Here is a 16,557-nt window from a genome sequence, read left to right as displayed (position 1 = left end):
ATGGGAAACTTCAGGTCTATTGTAACTAAAAACCGGATCCACTGTAAAATTAAGCCAAGTTAATTAATTAACTTTGATCCTGTCAACACGGAATTACTTCATACTTCCGCTGAATAAAAATTGTGGATCCAAACACACCGTAGTTCCTGTAGTACACGAAAATTGTGTTCGTGTGAACTACAAACTTGTCCGTACTCAAAAATAGCAAATTATAAATTTAAACTAATATGACTCCTCAGCGTCAATTATCTTTTAAGTGGATAAAAACACTTTCCTTTTATAAATGGACCACACAATTCCGGGCGAATCATTTTCGACAGAAAGAGTATGGATCGTGACAACACAGTGAAAAGAAAAACGAATCCAAGAGTAACGGCAAATATTTTCACATTGGTGACGTTTTTGTAAGTAGTTGATATTAATAAATAAAACAAACAGTGAAAAATATCTGTTTAGATACACTCTAAAAACATACATAAAAGGATTTACCAAAGGTCTAGAAATCAACGATGTATATGATGTGTTACCCGACGCTCATTCAGGAAAATTGTGTCAAAAATTGGACCACTATTGGGAAAAAGAAAAAAAGACGAAGGACTCTCCATCTATATGTCGCGCTGTGTTCTTTTGTTTTGGAAGAACGTTCCTTCTCGTAGGAATTATTCAGTTCGTGGCTGAAACCTTTAACACGTAAGTGGATTTGAGTGTTTGATAAAAAAAATGGGCAAGTTGTTTTAGGATTTGGTCACCCGAAGCTCTCTCTAAACTCATTTCTTACTTCAATCCTGGCCAAACTAATCTGACCAAGGAAGATGCTATTTATTATGCCTGTTTGGTTATAGGAATCAACTTAACAATGTCTATAGTGAGATCTAATTTTGACATTATTTTGGCAGCTCTTTCACTGAAAGCAAGGGCCGCAATTGCTTCACTGCTTTACAGAAAATCGCTGAAAGTGAGTTCTGAGTCACTGTCGGATGTCACGGCAGGGAAAATCGTGACTATCTTGTCGAAAGATACCGACATTTTAGAAACGTTCTTTTCTTCAGGAAATGGGATTTGGATAGCTATGATACAGACTTGTGTCATCTGCTACTTAATCTATCAAAAAATAGGATTGGCGTCTTTTGCTGGAATAACGTTTTTCCTGGTGGTCTTCCCCCTTCAAGGTATGTAGCTATAACTACAATTATTTACTAAGTGGTTCTTTAATTTCCAGTGTATATCGGAACTTTGACATATAGTTACAAACTGAAATGCAGCCAAAAGACAGACGAGCGTTTGAACCTAATTCGTGAAGTTCTCTCAGCAATTAAAATCATCAAAATGTACACCTGGGAAAAATTTTTCGAAGACAAAATCAGCGATGCCAGAAAGTAACTGCACGTGTTATTAAAACTCCAATAAAAATGACGTTTTAGAAAAGAACTGAGGAAACTGCACAAGTTGTTCTACACCAGAGTTTGGATAAGCATAATTGGTAATCTTGCCTCAAAAACCGCGTTCTTCCTCTTCGTGATGACTTACGTATGGACGGGTCAAAATGTGTCCGCTGAAACCGTGTACTACATTTTGAGTTGCTTCAACGACTTACAAGGTTCACTTAGTGACCAAATTCCGTTCGGATTTTCACAGTTTGCTCAACTGTTTGCAATAGCTACGAGAATTGAAAGTGTAATGAAAGCACCAGAATTACCAACAAAAAAGACAATCACAGATTCAAAGCAAGCAAAAGTTTGTTTTAACGATGTAGACGTCACCATTCATGATACTAAAGTTTTGGAAAACATATCGTTGGATATTAGTGACGGTCTTAACGTCGTTGTTGGTCACACTGGTAGCGGAAAAACCACACTTTTGAAAACAATTTTGGGAGAGTGTCAAACTACAGGAAAGATTGACGTTTGTGGAAAAATTTCTTACGCGTCACAAGAACCTTGGCTCTTTCCTTCCACCATCAAAAATAACATCCTGTTTGGAGAAGAATTCAACCAAAACCGCTATCACCAAATTCTCGAAATTTGTAGTCTAGATTACGACTTAGATTTACTGCCTGAAGGTGAAAACACAGTTGTGGGAGAAAGTGGTATCAATCTGAGCAAAGGCCAACAAGCTAGAATAAATCTAGCACGAGCTTTATACAGAAAGAGCGACATATACTTACTGGATGATTGTCTTGCTTCTCTAGATGGTAATGTAAGTGACAGCGTTTTCCAAAAATCCATTTGCGAGTTTCTCGAGGACAAGATACGCATTTTTGTGACCAGTAGCACCGATTATGCACAAAGGGCAGATAAAGTCATTGTTGTGAATTCGAAATGTGTTAAATTCGGCGACGATGTCGACAAGACTCAAGTTTCATATAGATTTGACAACATAGATGGATCTGCTAGGTTAAATTCAACAGAAACTCATGAAGAGGATTCTTTGGAAAAACAAATCTACCACGAGGAGAAAAAGTCTGGAGTAGTTCCTCTGAATGATTATCTCACCTACGTAAAACATGGTGGAGGTCCTATACTGTTTACTTTGATAGTGTCCCTTTTTGTTTTGAGCCAATATGCGACTAGCTACAGCGACAAACTTTTGAGTACTTGGTGAGTCTAAATTGTTTATTAATCGATAATTTAAACGACCATTTCAGGATTACTCTAGAACAAAATTTAACAAATTTGAAAGAACTAAATGAAACTGATAATCTAGAGTATGGTAATCTTTACATAGAGAGACAACATGAATTGGGACTTTATACTACAATGGTCCTTACGTCTATTCTGTTCGTTGTGATCAGGTCCTTTTCGTCCTTCCATTTCGTCCGAATGGCTTCTATCAGCATCCATAAAGCCATGGTTCGCAATATCATGAACAGCACCATGAAATTTTTTGATACATTTTTTATTGGCAATGTTTTAAATCGGTTTACTAAGGATTTTGTGACCGTGGATGAAACTTTGCCTTTTGTGGCTATGAATTGCTTTACGGTAATTGTAAATCTCGATGTAGAGAAGACACATTAATGATATTTGTTGTAGTTAATTTTTACTGTGTCCGGAGGAATAATCCTTCTAACTACAGTTAATTACATATTTCTAATCGAAAGTCTTTTCTTTTTGGTAGCTGCGTGCTTAATAAAACAATTTTGTCAACCTACGGGTCGCAATTTGGAACGACTTCATATGATCTGTACGTATTTCTTCAAATTATTTTAATTACTGTTGTTTTTTCGGCAGCAAGAAGTCCTCTAACCGGTCACCTTAATTCAACTTTGGAAGGTCTGATAACAATAAGATCCAGCAATGCTCAGGAAATCGTTACAAACGAGTTTGACAGACACCAGGATCTTTTCACTTCTGCGCTTTTCATGGTAATCAGCAATTTTGCAGGTCTGGCTATTTTCCTAGAATATATTTCCATAGTTTTCACCAGTCTGATAATTTTCCAGTTACTACTAACAGACACTGGTAAATTTAACAAAACTTGTAGATCATCAAAACTTGATTTATTTTTTTACAGGCTCTAGCATTGGTGATGTTGGACTAGCCATAACCCAGGCATTCTCCATCACCGGCATAATCACATCAGGAATCACCAGTATCGCAGACTGTGAAAACCTAATGGTTTCAGTCGAAAGAGTTCTGGAATTTACGAAACTAGAAGAGGAGGATAAATCTGGAAAAAATTTGAGCAGTTGGCCAAAACTTGGTTCCATCAGTTTCAACGACGTTGCTCTAACTTACAACGACACCAAGATGTTAAGAAACATCAATTTTGACGTAAACGCGAAAGAGAAAGTTGGTATTATCGGTCGAACTGGCGCTGGAAAATCCTCAATAATCACAAGCCTATTTCGCATTTACCAGACACAAGGAAAAATCGCCATAGATGAAGTCGATATTAACCACGTTTCTTTAAAGTGGCTTCGATCAAACATTTCACTCATCCCTCAAGACCCTTACTTGTTTCCAGGAAGCATACGAGAAAATTTAGATCCTATGGAGCAATATTCAGACGAAGAGATATGGAAAGTCCTAAAGGAACTACATCTAGATGCTGTAATTAAAGAGTTGGGTACTAGAATCGACAAAGGAACTACTTTCAGTACTGGTCAGAAGCAGCTGTTGTGTTTTGCACGTGCGATCCTTCGCAAGAACAAGATCGTGATTCTGGATGAAGTGACAGCCAATGTTGATAAAGAAACAGAAGTGTTGATTGAAGAAATAGTTCAAAAACAATTTAAAGAGTGTACTATGTTAATTGTTGCTCATAAATCGTTAGCTGTTTTAAATTGTACCAAAATAATGGTGCTGAGTTCTGGTAGGATAAGCGAATTTGATGAACCGAATAAGCTATTCCAAAATGAAAAGAGTTTCATTCATTATATCAATTAGTAGGTTGTTACTTACTTAGCTTGGATGATACATGTCGTGTTTTAGATTTTATTTTTTTAATTTATGTTTTGTTTAAATAATTTATCTAAATAAACTCTACTGCCTCATCGTTGCAAAACAATGTTCATAATACCCACTAAGTGTAAATAAACTATGAGACAAAAGCGTGTAAACTAAACTCTATCTTCTCTGCAATAAATTATATTTTTGATCGTAAAGAGTATGTGTGAACATCACCATTTTGGGAAAAGAGACCATGGATCGTGATAACACGACAAAAAGAAAAACTAGTCCTAGACAAACAGCAAATATTTTCTCATTGGTGACGTTTTTGTAAGTACTGGAGCATCAATAAAAACCTAATTACGAATGACCTCTTTTAGCTATACTTTAAAAATGTACATTAAAGGGTACACCAAAGGGATAGAAATGAACGACATCTATAAAGTCTCACCTGACGCACATTCAGAAAAATTGGGGGAAAAGTTAGAACACTACTGGGAAAAAGAAAAAAATTCCAGAGACTCTCCATCTATCTGTCGCGTTGTGTTGTTTTGTTTTGGCAAAACGTTTTTCCTCGTAGGAATAATCCAACTTGTTTCGGAAATCGTTAAAACGTAAGTGTTCCTCTAGGTGTTTGACGAAAAGATCAACTAGTTGTTTTAGGGTGTGGTCACCTGAGGCCCTCTCCAAACTCATCTCTTACTTTAGCCCTGGACAAACTGACTTAACCAAGCAAGATGCTATTTATTATGGCTGCTTGGTTATTGGAATTAGCTTAACAAATTCATTAGTGAGATCCAACTTTGACATAATTTTGGCAGCTCTTTCACTAAAAGCAAGAGCTGCTGTTTCCTCATTGCTTTACCGAAAATCTCTGAGAGTGAGTTCTGAGTCTTTGTCGGATGTGACAGCTGGGAAAATCGTGACCATCCTTTCCAAAGACACCGACATTTTAGAAAGCTTTTTTCGTTCAGGAAATGGCGTGTGGATAGCTATGGTTAAAACAGGTGTCATCTGCTACCTAGTCTATCAAAAAATAGGAATGGCTTCGTTTTCTGGAATAGCGTTCTTTGTGGTGATCTTCCCCCTTCAAGGTAACTTCAAACAGGAAAAACTTTCATCACGTTTTTAATTTCTAGTATACATCGGAACGTTGACTTATAGGTACAAACTGAAATGTAGCCAAAAGACAGACGAGCGTTTGAATCTAATTCGTGAAGTTCTGTCAGCAATTAAAATCATCAAAATGTACACTTGGGAAAAATTTTTCGAAGACAAAATCCACGATGCCAGAAAGTAAGTTAAAAATCTAATCAAAATTGGCGCCTGAGAAGTTGTTTAAGCTACACACCAGAGCGCACTCAGGCCAATGTCGACTTTGCTTTTTCAGTTTTCGTTCAAGGGAAGAGTTAATTGATGTTAATTTTTGCTTTTGTTATTATAAAATTGTTAGAAAAAAAATGACTTCCAATTTTTTAATTTGTCAATTTTCGGATTTTTTTTAGTTTAGTGATTTTTCAATATCTCGATTTTTCGAATTTTCAATGTTTGGATTCCTGGATTTTTTGATTTCTCGCTTTTTTAATTTTTGGATTACCAATTTTTCATTAAACTTTAGCTTTATCAATTTTTCGACCGTTTTAACGTCGATTTCCCAATTTTTCAACTTTTCGATATTTTAATTTTTCAACTTTTAAAATTCTAGGTTTTTCGATTTCTCGAGTTTTCAGTTCATCTATGGTTCATTTTCTTTCCGAATTTTTAAATTTTCGGTTTTTCAATTTTTAACTTTTCTTCTCGGCTTTCCAGCCCTTGAATCCTCGATCTTCTGATTTTTCGATTTCTCGATGTCTCAGTTTTTTAATTTTTCGATGTCATATCCGCCTTCATTTCTTCGATAACTCCAATGGTTCTTCCAAAATCGTACACTGAAATAAATAAAAATATGCAAAATACTCCCAATTTTCGACCAATATTAAATTAAATTTTAGAAATTTCAATAAATACATTTTCTTGTAGATTTAGGGCCGCAGAAGTTGTATCCACTTTCATTTCTTCGATAACTCCTATGTTTCTTCCAGAATCGTCCTTTGAAATATAAAAAAATATGCAAAATACGCCCAATTTTCGACCAATTTTCAACAAAATTTTCGAAATTTCACTAAATACATTTTCTTGTAGATTTCGGGCCGTGGAAGTCATATCCGCTTTCATTTCTTCGATAATTCCAATGGTTCTTCCAGAATCGTCCTTTGAAACAATCAAAAATATGCAAAATACGCCCAATTTTCGACCAATTTTTTACAAAATTTTCGAAATTTTACTAAATACATTTTCTTGTAGATTTAGGGGCCAATTCCAAGTTGGTGGCGCAAGTCACTGGTGCAGCGCAACTTTATAATGCTAATTTGGGTATCAAATGCTGGTTGCTAGGGGTGACGGAATAAACAAGCGCAATTTTTCGAATTTTCCATTGAAATTTGCACCATGGAGTTGCGGCACCTCTAGTAGGCAGTGCAAGTTGGCGCAATTTATCTCGAAAAATTGCGCTTGTTTATTCCGTCACCCCTAGCAACCAGCATTTGATACCCAAATTAGCATTATAAAGTTGCGCTGCACCAGTGACTTGCGCCACCAACTTGGAATTGGCCCCTTAGGGTCGCAAAAGTCATATCCGCTTTCATTTCTTCGATAACTCCAATGGTTCTTAAAGAATTGTCCTTTAAAACATTAAAAAATATGCAAAATACGCCCAATTTTCGACCAATTTTCAACAAAATTTTCGCAATTTCACTAAATACATTTTCTTGTAGATTTAGGCCGGCAGAAGTCATATCCGCTTTCATTTCTTCGATAACTCGAATGGTTTTTCCAGAATTGTCCTTTGAAACATTCAAAAATATGCAAAATCCGCCCAATTTTCGACCAATTTTAAACAAAATTTTCGAAATTTCACTAAATAAATTTTCTTGTAGATTTAGGGTCGCAGAAGTCATATCCGCTTTCATTTCTTCGATAACTCGAATGGTTTTTCCAGAATTGTCCTTTGAAACATTCAAAAATATGGAAAATGTACCCAATTTTCGACCAATTTTCAACAAAATTTTCGAAATTTCGATAAATACATTTTTTTGTAGATTTCGGGCCGCAGAAGTCATATCCGCTTTCATTTCTTTGATAATTTCAACAGTTCTTCCAGAATCGTACTTTGAAACATTCAAAAATATGCAAAATCCGCCCAATTTTCGACCAATTTTCAACAAAATTTTCGAAATTTCACTAAATACATTTTCTTGTAGATTTCGGACCGTGGAAGTCATATCCGCCTTCATTTCTTGGATAACTCCAATGGTTCTTCCAGAACCGTCCTTTGAAGCATTCAAAAATATGCAAAATCCGCCCAATTTTCGACCAATTTTAAACAAAATTTTCGAAATTTCACTAAATACATTTTGTTGTAGATTTAGGATCGCAGAAGTCATATCCGCTTTCATTTCTTTGATAATTTCAATGCTTCTTCCAGAATCGTACTTTGAAACATTCAAAAATATGCAAAATCGGCCCAATTTTCGACCAATTTTCAACAAAATTTTCGAAATTTCACTAAATACATTTTCTTGTAGATTTCGGACCGTGGAAGTCATATCCGCCTTCATTTCTTGGATAACTCCAATGGTTCTTCCAGAACCGTCCTTTGAAGCATTCAAAAATATGCAAAATCCGCCCAATTTTCGACCAATTTTAAACAAAATTTTCGAAATTTCACTAAATACATTTTGTTGTAGATTTAGGATCGCAGAAGTCATATCCGCTTTCATTTCTTTGATAATTTCAATGGTTCTTCCAGAATCGTACTTTGAAACATTCAAAAATATGCAAAATCGGCCCAATTTTCGACCAATTTTCAACAAAATTTTCGAAATTTCACTAAATACATTTTCTTGTAGATTTCGGACCGTGGAAGTCATATCCGCCTTCATTTCTTGGATAACTCCAATGGTTCTTCCAGAACCGTCCTTTGAAGCATTCAAAAATATGCAAAATCCGCCCAATTTTCGACCAATTTTAAACAAAATTTTCGAAATTTCACTAAATACATTTTGTTGTAGATTTAGGATCGCAGAAGTCATATCCGCTTTCATTTCTTGGATAACTCGAATGGTTTTTCCAGAATTGTCCTTTGAAACATTCAAAAATATGCAAAATGCACCCAATTTTCGACCAATTTTCAATAAAATTTTCGAAATTTCACTAAATACATTTTTTTGTAGATTTAGGGCCGCAGAAGTCATATCCGCTTTCATTTCTTCGATAATTCCAATGGTTCTTCCAAAATCGTCCTTTGACACAATTAAAAATATGCAAAATCCACCCAATTTTCGACCAATTTTCAACAAAATTTTCGAAATTTCACTAAATTCATTTTCTTATAGATTTCGGGCCGCTGACGTCATATCCGCTTTCATTTCATCGATAATACCAATGGTTCTTCCAAAATCGTCCTTTGACACAAATAAAAATATGCAAAATCCACCCAATTTTCGACCAATTTTCAACAAATCTTTCTAAATTTCATTAAATACATTTTCTTGTAGATTTCGTGCCGCAGAAGTCATATTCGCTTCCATTTCTTCGATAACTTCAATGGTTTTTCCAGAATCGTCCTTTAAAACTTTGAAAAATATGCAAAATACGCCTAATTTTCGACCAATTTTCAACAAAATTTTCGGTAAATTTCACTAAATATATTTTCTTGAAGATTTCGGGCCGCTGAAGTCATATCCGCCTTCATTTCTTCGATAACGCCAATGGTTTTTCCAGAATCGTTCTTTGAAGCATTGAAAAATATGCAAAATACGCCCAATTTTCGACCACTTTTCAACAAAATTTTCGGATTTTCACTAAATACATTTTCTTGTAGATTTAGGGTCGCAGAAGTCATATCCCCTTTAATTTCTTCGATAACTCGAATGGTTTTTCCAAAATCGTCCTTTGAAATATATAAAAATATGCAAAATCCGCCCAATTCTCGACCAATTTTCAACAAAATTTTCGAAATTTCACTAAATACATTTTCTTGTAGATTTCGGGCTGCAGAAGTCATATCCGATTTCATTTCTTCGATAACTCCAATGGTTTTTCCAGAATCGTCCTTTAAACATTCAAAAATATCCAAAATCCGCCCAATTTTCGACCAATTTTTGAACAAAATTTTCCTAATTTCACCAAATAAATTTTCTTGTACATTTCGAGCCGCAGAAGTCATATCCGCTTTCATTTCTTCGATAACTCCAATGATTCCTCCAAATTCGTACTTTGAAATAAATAAAAATATGCAAAATCCACCCAATTTTTGACCAATTTTCACACAAAATTTTCGAAATTTCACTAAATACATTTTCTTGTAGATTTCGGGCCGCAGAAGTCATATCCGCTTTCATTTTTTCGATAACTCTATTGGTTTCACCAGAATCGTCCTTTGAATAATTCAAAAATATGCAAAATACGCCCAATTTTCCACCAATTTTCAAAATTCACTAAATGCATTTTTTTGTAAATTTCTAATTAATCTATTTTTGATTTTCCCCATTTCTCGACTTTTCGAAATTTCGATTTTTCGACTTTGCTTTTTTGGTTTTTCGATTTCTCAATTTTCCAATTTATTTGAGATTTGTTCCGGTTTTGGGATTTTCCAGTATTCTGAATCTGCGACGTTTCGATTTTGCGACTTCTGGATTTCGATTTTTTACTTTTTGAATTGTCAATTTTTCGTCTTTTAAACTTTAGATTTTTCAATTTTTGTTTCATCTCACGATTTCGGAATTTTTAAACTTTTCGATATGTAAATTTTCCAAATTTTTAAGTTTTCGATGTTTCAATTTTTTGAGATTTCAATTTCGATGTATCAATTTTTCCATTTCTAACTTTTCGATTATTCGATTTTGGCCTATTTGGGTTACACAATTTGTCGACTTCTCGACTTCTCGATTTCTCGATCTTTTGATTTTTCTAGTTCTCGATGTCTCAGTTTTTGAATTTTTCGATGTTTCGATATTTGAATTGTCCAATATTTCAATTTTCCAATTTTTAAATGCTCAAGTTTCGATTTCTCGATTTGTTAATTTTTCAATTTTTCGATTTTGAAATTTTAGATTTTCAAATTTTTATTTTTTTGATTTCTTGATGTTTCGATTTCTCCATTTTTCAATTTTACGATGTTTTAGTTTTTCAATGTTTTAAATTTTAGATTTTTAAATTTTTCGATTTTCCAGTTCTTCAATATTTTTAATTTTTTAAAATTTTGAATTTCTAAATTTTGAATTTCTGATTTCACAATTAATCTATTTTTTGATTTTTCCTATTTTCGACTTCCCAACGTTTCGAATTGTCAGTTCTTCAGAATTTTAGTTCTTCGATTTTTTAATTTATCGATTTTTACTTGAAGTATTGTAATCGAGTCCGTTGGCCCACTCTCTGCTTTTACGTTTTTTTTATATTTCATGACCCCTAGAGTACGAAGAAATAGGTCTCCCGTTTCCGTCTGTATGTCTGTATGTCTGTATGTCTGTCTGTCTGTCTATCTGTCTGTTGGTCTGCCGTCTTGATTTCTATTAGACAGAAAATCTCCGAAAGTACTAGGCCGATTGTTGTCAAATTTTGTATTTATATTAGCAATATCACGCTAACCAAAATTTGTCTAAACATTGCCACCAATAATGTGATGACGTCACTTCCTACACATGTAGTTTAAGACTCCGTGTTAATTGTGTTTTTAACCAAAACATCCAGATTTTTTGAAAAACTTGTGAAATTTAAAGGTGCTAAACTACAAATTTCCATAGTCACGTGTCAAATTCCTAAATCTACCCGAAATGTGCAAAATATGATAAGTTCTTACTTGTGAGTTATCATTGCATTCGTATTTTTTAGATTGGCTTATACAGAAGGCTGAAAAAAATTAATAAATGTGTTAATTTATTTTATTGATTAAATCATGAACGACTAACATCATTTTGCTCAGAAAATTTTGGGAATACAATACTGTTATTTTTAGTATTACATTATTATATTCAATTTTCAGAATTTCTAAATTTTCGATTTTCTAATTTTTCAATTATCCGACTGTTCAATTTACATTACATTTAAAGAATGAATTCTTAACTAAACTGTTTCCCGTAGAAATTCTAAACGCTAAGAGTCGACATTGGCCTGAGCGCACTCCGACCTGTGGATCAAACAAGTTCTCACGCGACGAAATGACGTTTTAGAAAAGAAATGAAGAAACTTCACAAGCTGTTCTACACCAGAGTTTGGATAAGCGTAATTGGTAGTCTTTGCTCAAAAACTGCTTTCTTTTTGTTTGTAATGACTTACGTATGGATGGGTCAAAACGTGTCTGCTGAGACTGTCTACTACATTTTGAGTTGTTTTAACGATTTAGAAGGTTCACTTAGTAACGAGATACCTTTTGGATTTTCTCAGTTTGCCCAAACCTTTGCAACGGCTGTAAGAATTGAAAGTGTAATGAGAGCACCAGAATTACCAACCAAAGAGACAATAACTGATCCAAAGGAAGCCAAAGTTTGTTTGAACAATATAGATGTCACCATTCATGATACTAAAATTTTGGAGAACATATCGTTGGATATTAGTGACGGTCTTAATGTCGTTGTTGGTCACACGGGTAGTGGAAAAACCACACTTTTGAAAACAATTTTGGGCGAGTGTCATACTACAGGAAAAATTGACGTTTGTGGAAGAATTTCCTATGCATCACAAGAACCTTGGCTATTCCCTTCCACCATCAAAAATAACATCCTGTTTGGAGAAGAATTCAACCAAAACCGCTATCACCAAATTCTCGAAATTTGTAGTCTAGATTACGACTTAGATTTACTGCCTGAAGGTGAAAACACAGTTGTGGGAGAAAGTGGTATCAATCTGAGCAAAGGCCAACAAGCTAGAATAAATCTAGCACGAGGTTTATACAGAAAGAGCGACATATACTTACTGGATGATTGTCTTGCTTCTCTTGATGGTAATGTAAGTGACAGCGTTTTCCAAAAATCCATTTGCGAGTTTCTCAAGGACAAGATACGCATTTTTGTGACCAGTAGCACCGATTATGCACAAAGGGCAGATAAAGTCATTGTTGTAAATTCGAAATGTGTTAAATTCGGCGACGATGTCGACAAGACTCAAGTTTCATATACATTTGACAACATAGAAGGATCTGCTATATTAAATTCGACAGAAAGTCATGACGGAGATTCTTTGGAAAAACAGATCTACCACGAAAAGAAGAAGTCTGGAATAGTTCCTTTGAGGGACTACCTCAGATACGTGGAGCATGGTGGAGGTCTTATATTGTTTATTTTGATAGTGTCGCTTTTTGTTTTGAGCCAGTATGCGATTGGCTACAGCGATAAGGTTTTAAGCACATGGTGAGTTTAATTTTTTAATTAACACTAGTTTGAAATAGTGCCATCAGGGTTACTGTAGAACAAAACTTCACAAATCTCAAAAAATTAAATGAAACTGATAGTCCAGAGTTTGATGATCTCTACCAAAAGAGACAACATGAGTTGGGGCTGTACTCTATCACGGTTTTTGCATCCATTCTTCTAGTTCTAATCAAATCTTTTTCGTACTTTCATTTTACCCGAACTGCATCAATCAGTTTACATAAAGCCATGGTTTGCAACATTATGAATAGCACCATGGAATTTTTTGACTCTTATTTTATTGGTAATGTTGTAAATCGATTTACTAAGGATTTTGTTAGTGTGGATGAGGTTATTCCTTTTGTGGCTATGGGATGCTTTACGGTAATTAGAAAATAATCATACAGAATATATATAATTTACATTACTTAAATTATTTGTAGATGATTTTCACCGTTTCAGGAGGAGTAATTCTTCTAACTACAGTTAATTATATCTTCTTGGTCGAATGTCTTTTCCTTTTGCTAGCTGCTTGTGTAGTAAAACAGTTTTGCCAACCCACTGGTCGTAATTTGGAACGTCTTCATGTTATATGTACGTGTAATTGTCAGCTTAATTTCTTTATATCGTAGAAGTATTTGTTTTCTTATAGCCAGAAGTCCTTTAACTGGCCACGTCAACTCGACTTTGGAAGGTCTAACGACAATAAGAGCAAGCAATGCTCAGGAAATCGTCATACAGGAGTTTGACAGACACCAGGACCTATTCACTTCTGCACTTTTGATGGTGATCACCAACTTCGTAACCGTCAGTGTCTTCCTAAAATACCTAGCTACAGTTTTCACGAGTTTAATAATTTTTCAGTTTTTACTAACAGATGCAGGTAAGTTTGATAACAATCATCAGTTATCAAAAAAGTATTAAGTACTCCATTTTTTCAGTTGCCAGCGTGGGTGATGTTGGTCTAGCGATAACCCAGGCTTTCGTTATCAGCAATATAATCACATCAGGAATCAGTAATGTCGCCGATTGTGAAAACCTGATGATTTCAGTTGAAAGAGTTCTGGAATTTACACAACTGGAAGAAGAACATAAGGATGGTAAAATTCTGATCGGTTGGCCAGAATTCGGTTCCATAATTTTCAGCGACGTTTCTCTAACTTACAAAGACAACAAGATATTAAGCAATATTAATTTCGCCGTCCATTCGAAAGAGAAGCTCGGTATTATCGGTCGAACGGGTGCCGGAAAATCCTCTGTAATCACAAGCTTATTTCGTCTATACCCAACGCAAGGAAAAATCACCATCGATGGCGTTGATATTAATGATATTTCTTTAAGTTGGCTGCGAACAAACATTTCTGTCATTACGCAAGATCCTTACCTGTTTCCAGGGACCGTACGAGAAAACTTGGACCCTATGAAGCAGTACACGGACGAACAAATGTGGAAAGTCTTAAAGGATCTACAACTAGACAATTTAGTTAAAGATTTGGATATCAGAGTTGACAAAGGAGCCACTTTCAGTACCGGTCAGAAACAGTTATTGTGTTTGGCACGTGTGATTCTTCGGAAGAATAAGATTGTCATTCTTGATGAGGCAACGGCCAATAGTGATAAAGAAACGGAAATAGTCATACAAGAAATAGTACAAAAAGAATTTAATCACTGCACGATACTAGTTATTGCTCATAAACCATTACCTCTTTCACACTGTTCCAAAATAATGGTACTCAGTAATGGTAGGATTGCCGAATTTGACGAACCAATGAAATTGTTACAAAAGAAAAACAATTTTTTTCGTGCCATAAATCGATAAGTTATAACTATAATGTTTAGGTGAATACTTTAAAATAAAAAAGGCCTATTATGTTTTTTTTTCTTATTATATTTTTGCAGCTGAAAATAAAACTATTTCTGTAATTTATTAAAAATGATGCACAAGTGGAGAGCGAGAAGCGAGTAAGGCAAGGTTGCACCGGCCGCACTTTAGACGGGTTGATAGGATATATATCAACGGAAATACATTACATCGGAAGAATGTCACGTAGACATTTGTTTGATTTGAATGAGTTTATCGCCCCAAAACAGATGACTAAAATTGTTCATAAGCCTCCATTGAACAAAATATAAAAATTTATTCGGCAAACTTTTCAGGTGGCGTCATCAATTTTTTGGAGAGGACAAGTAAATATATTTTGAATAAAAACTGTAAACCATCTGCAAGATTTCAAAGCATTCGGTTTTGCAGATTCCAAATTAAATGTCAAAATGTTGTTTCCTAATTTTGATTTTTTTTCCAAAAATTTGGACGTTTCGGGTAAAATCTCAATTCGGAGTTATAAACTACCTGTGTAAGACTATGTTATTTGATATAATTTAAAACCCATTTACTATGTACAATTTTGAAGTGACGTCATCACATTAGTGGTGGGGATGACAAATTTTGGTTAGCGTTTTACCATAGATTAATATAGAGAAAAAAAATACACAATTAAAATAATCGAAAATTCGAAAAATCGAGAAATCTAATAATCGAAAAATCGAAACCTAAAAAATAGTAAAACCGAAACATCGAAAAATCGAAATATCGAAGAACTGAAAATCGAAAAATGGAACATTAGAAAATCGAAAAAATGTAAAATTCAAGTCTAAAATTTAAAAACCGAATAACGAAAAATCGAGAAATTGAAACTCCCAAATCTAAAAAATCGAATAACTGAAAAGTCGAAACAACGAAAAACTGGAAAATCGAAAAACCGGAAAATCGAAAAATCAAAAGATCAAGAAATCGTGGAGTCGAAAAGCCGAACAATTGAGAAACCGAAATAGCCCAAAATCGAAAAATCGAAAAGTTAAAAATTGAACAATTTATAAATTGAGAAACTGACAATCAAAATATCGAAAAATCCAAATCTCGATAAATCGAGAAACCAAAAAACTTAAAAATTCGAAAAACTGAAAATTGACAGATTGAAAGATCAAAAGAACGAAAAATCGAAAAGTGATGAAGTCGAAAAACCGAAAAATAGAGAAATCGACAAACAAAAAAATAAAAGTTAAAAAATTGGAAAAGCTGAAAAATCAAAAAACGAAAAAATGGAAAACTGGAAAAAATGAGAAACCGAAATAGGCCAAAATAAAAAATTGAAAAACTGATAAATCGAAAACCTGAACAATCAAATCTCGATAAATCAGGAAAAAAAATCAACCAATCGAAAAATTGAAAAGCAGAACATCTAAAACCACGAAGTCGAAAAATCGAAAGACTAACAAATATTGGAATATTGAAATATCAAAAGATTGAAAAATCTAAAATTTAAAAATCCAAAAATTGAAAAATTGAAAAAGTAAAAAGGTAGACACATCGAAAAATCCAGGAGTCAAAAATAGAAAAGCCGAAGAATTGAAATATTGAAAAATCCTAAAACTGAAAAATCGAAAATCAAAAAAGTGAAGTCGAAAAATAGAAACCTTAAAAAATCGAAAAATTGAAAAATCAACACCTAAAAAATCAAAAAAGTCAAAGAATTGAAAAGGAAAATCGAAACACCCGAAGGTCAAGAAATGGGAAAATCAAAACATCGATTAATTGAAAAATCTAAAAATTGACAGTTTATAAATGTCAAATTTGAAACATTGAAAAATCGAAAATTTGAAAAAACGACAATTGAAAAACAGAAAATCTAAAACCGGGAAAAATCAATAGATTAAGAAATCAA

At 34.0% G+C, this 16,557-nt stretch overlaps 2 protein-coding genes across 3 annotated transcripts; both read left to right on the top strand.

Annotated features, from left to right (window-relative positions):
• The first annotated feature begins 292 nt into the window (after positions 1-292).
• On the top strand, positions 293-4,606 carry LOC135130410 (probable multidrug resistance-associated protein lethal(2)03659). Its single transcript, XM_064057791.1, has 9 exons — positions 293-404; positions 457-690; positions 739-1,169; positions 1,220-1,376; positions 1,422-2,597; positions 2,645-2,981; positions 3,033-3,183; positions 3,231-3,461; positions 3,514-4,606. Exons 1-9 carry the CDS (start codon positions 328-330, stop codon positions 4,386-4,388), a joined length of 3,669 nt encoding a protein of 1,222 aa, XP_063913861.1. The 5' UTR covers positions 293-327; the 3' UTR covers positions 4,389-4,606.
• A 38-nt stretch (positions 4,607-4,644) lies between these two features.
• Positions 4,645-16,417, top strand: LOC135130409 (probable multidrug resistance-associated protein lethal(2)03659). 2 transcript variants are annotated; one of them, XM_064057790.1, is made up of 10 exons: positions 4,645-4,721; positions 4,772-5,005; positions 5,055-5,485; positions 5,531-5,687; positions 11,660-12,835; positions 12,883-13,219; positions 13,279-13,429; positions 13,488-13,718; positions 13,777-14,674; positions 14,735-16,417. In XM_064057790.1, exons 1-9 carry the CDS (start codon positions 4,645-4,647, stop codon positions 14,652-14,654), a joined length of 3,672 nt encoding a protein of 1,223 aa, XP_063913860.1. In that variant the 3' UTR covers positions 14,655-14,674; positions 14,735-16,417. The 2 variants fall into 2 exon arrangements, with proteins under 2 accessions (XP_063913860.1, XP_063913859.1); XM_064057789.1 differs by lacking the exon at positions 14,735-16,417 and having other exon boundaries at positions 13,777-14,709.
• The last annotated feature ends 140 nt before the right edge of the window (positions 16,418-16,557 follow it).

This window comes from Zophobas morio, unplaced genomic scaffold (assembly GCF_036711695.1).
Source record: "Zophobas morio isolate AGI-343-1 ecotype UQ-CSIRO unplaced genomic scaffold, CSIRO_AGI_Zmor_V1 ptg000017l, whole genome shotgun sequence".
Taxonomy (NCBI): domain Eukaryota; kingdom Metazoa; phylum Arthropoda; class Insecta; order Coleoptera; family Tenebrionidae; genus Zophobas; species Zophobas morio.
This window is presented reverse-complemented; position numbering and strand designations above follow the sequence as displayed.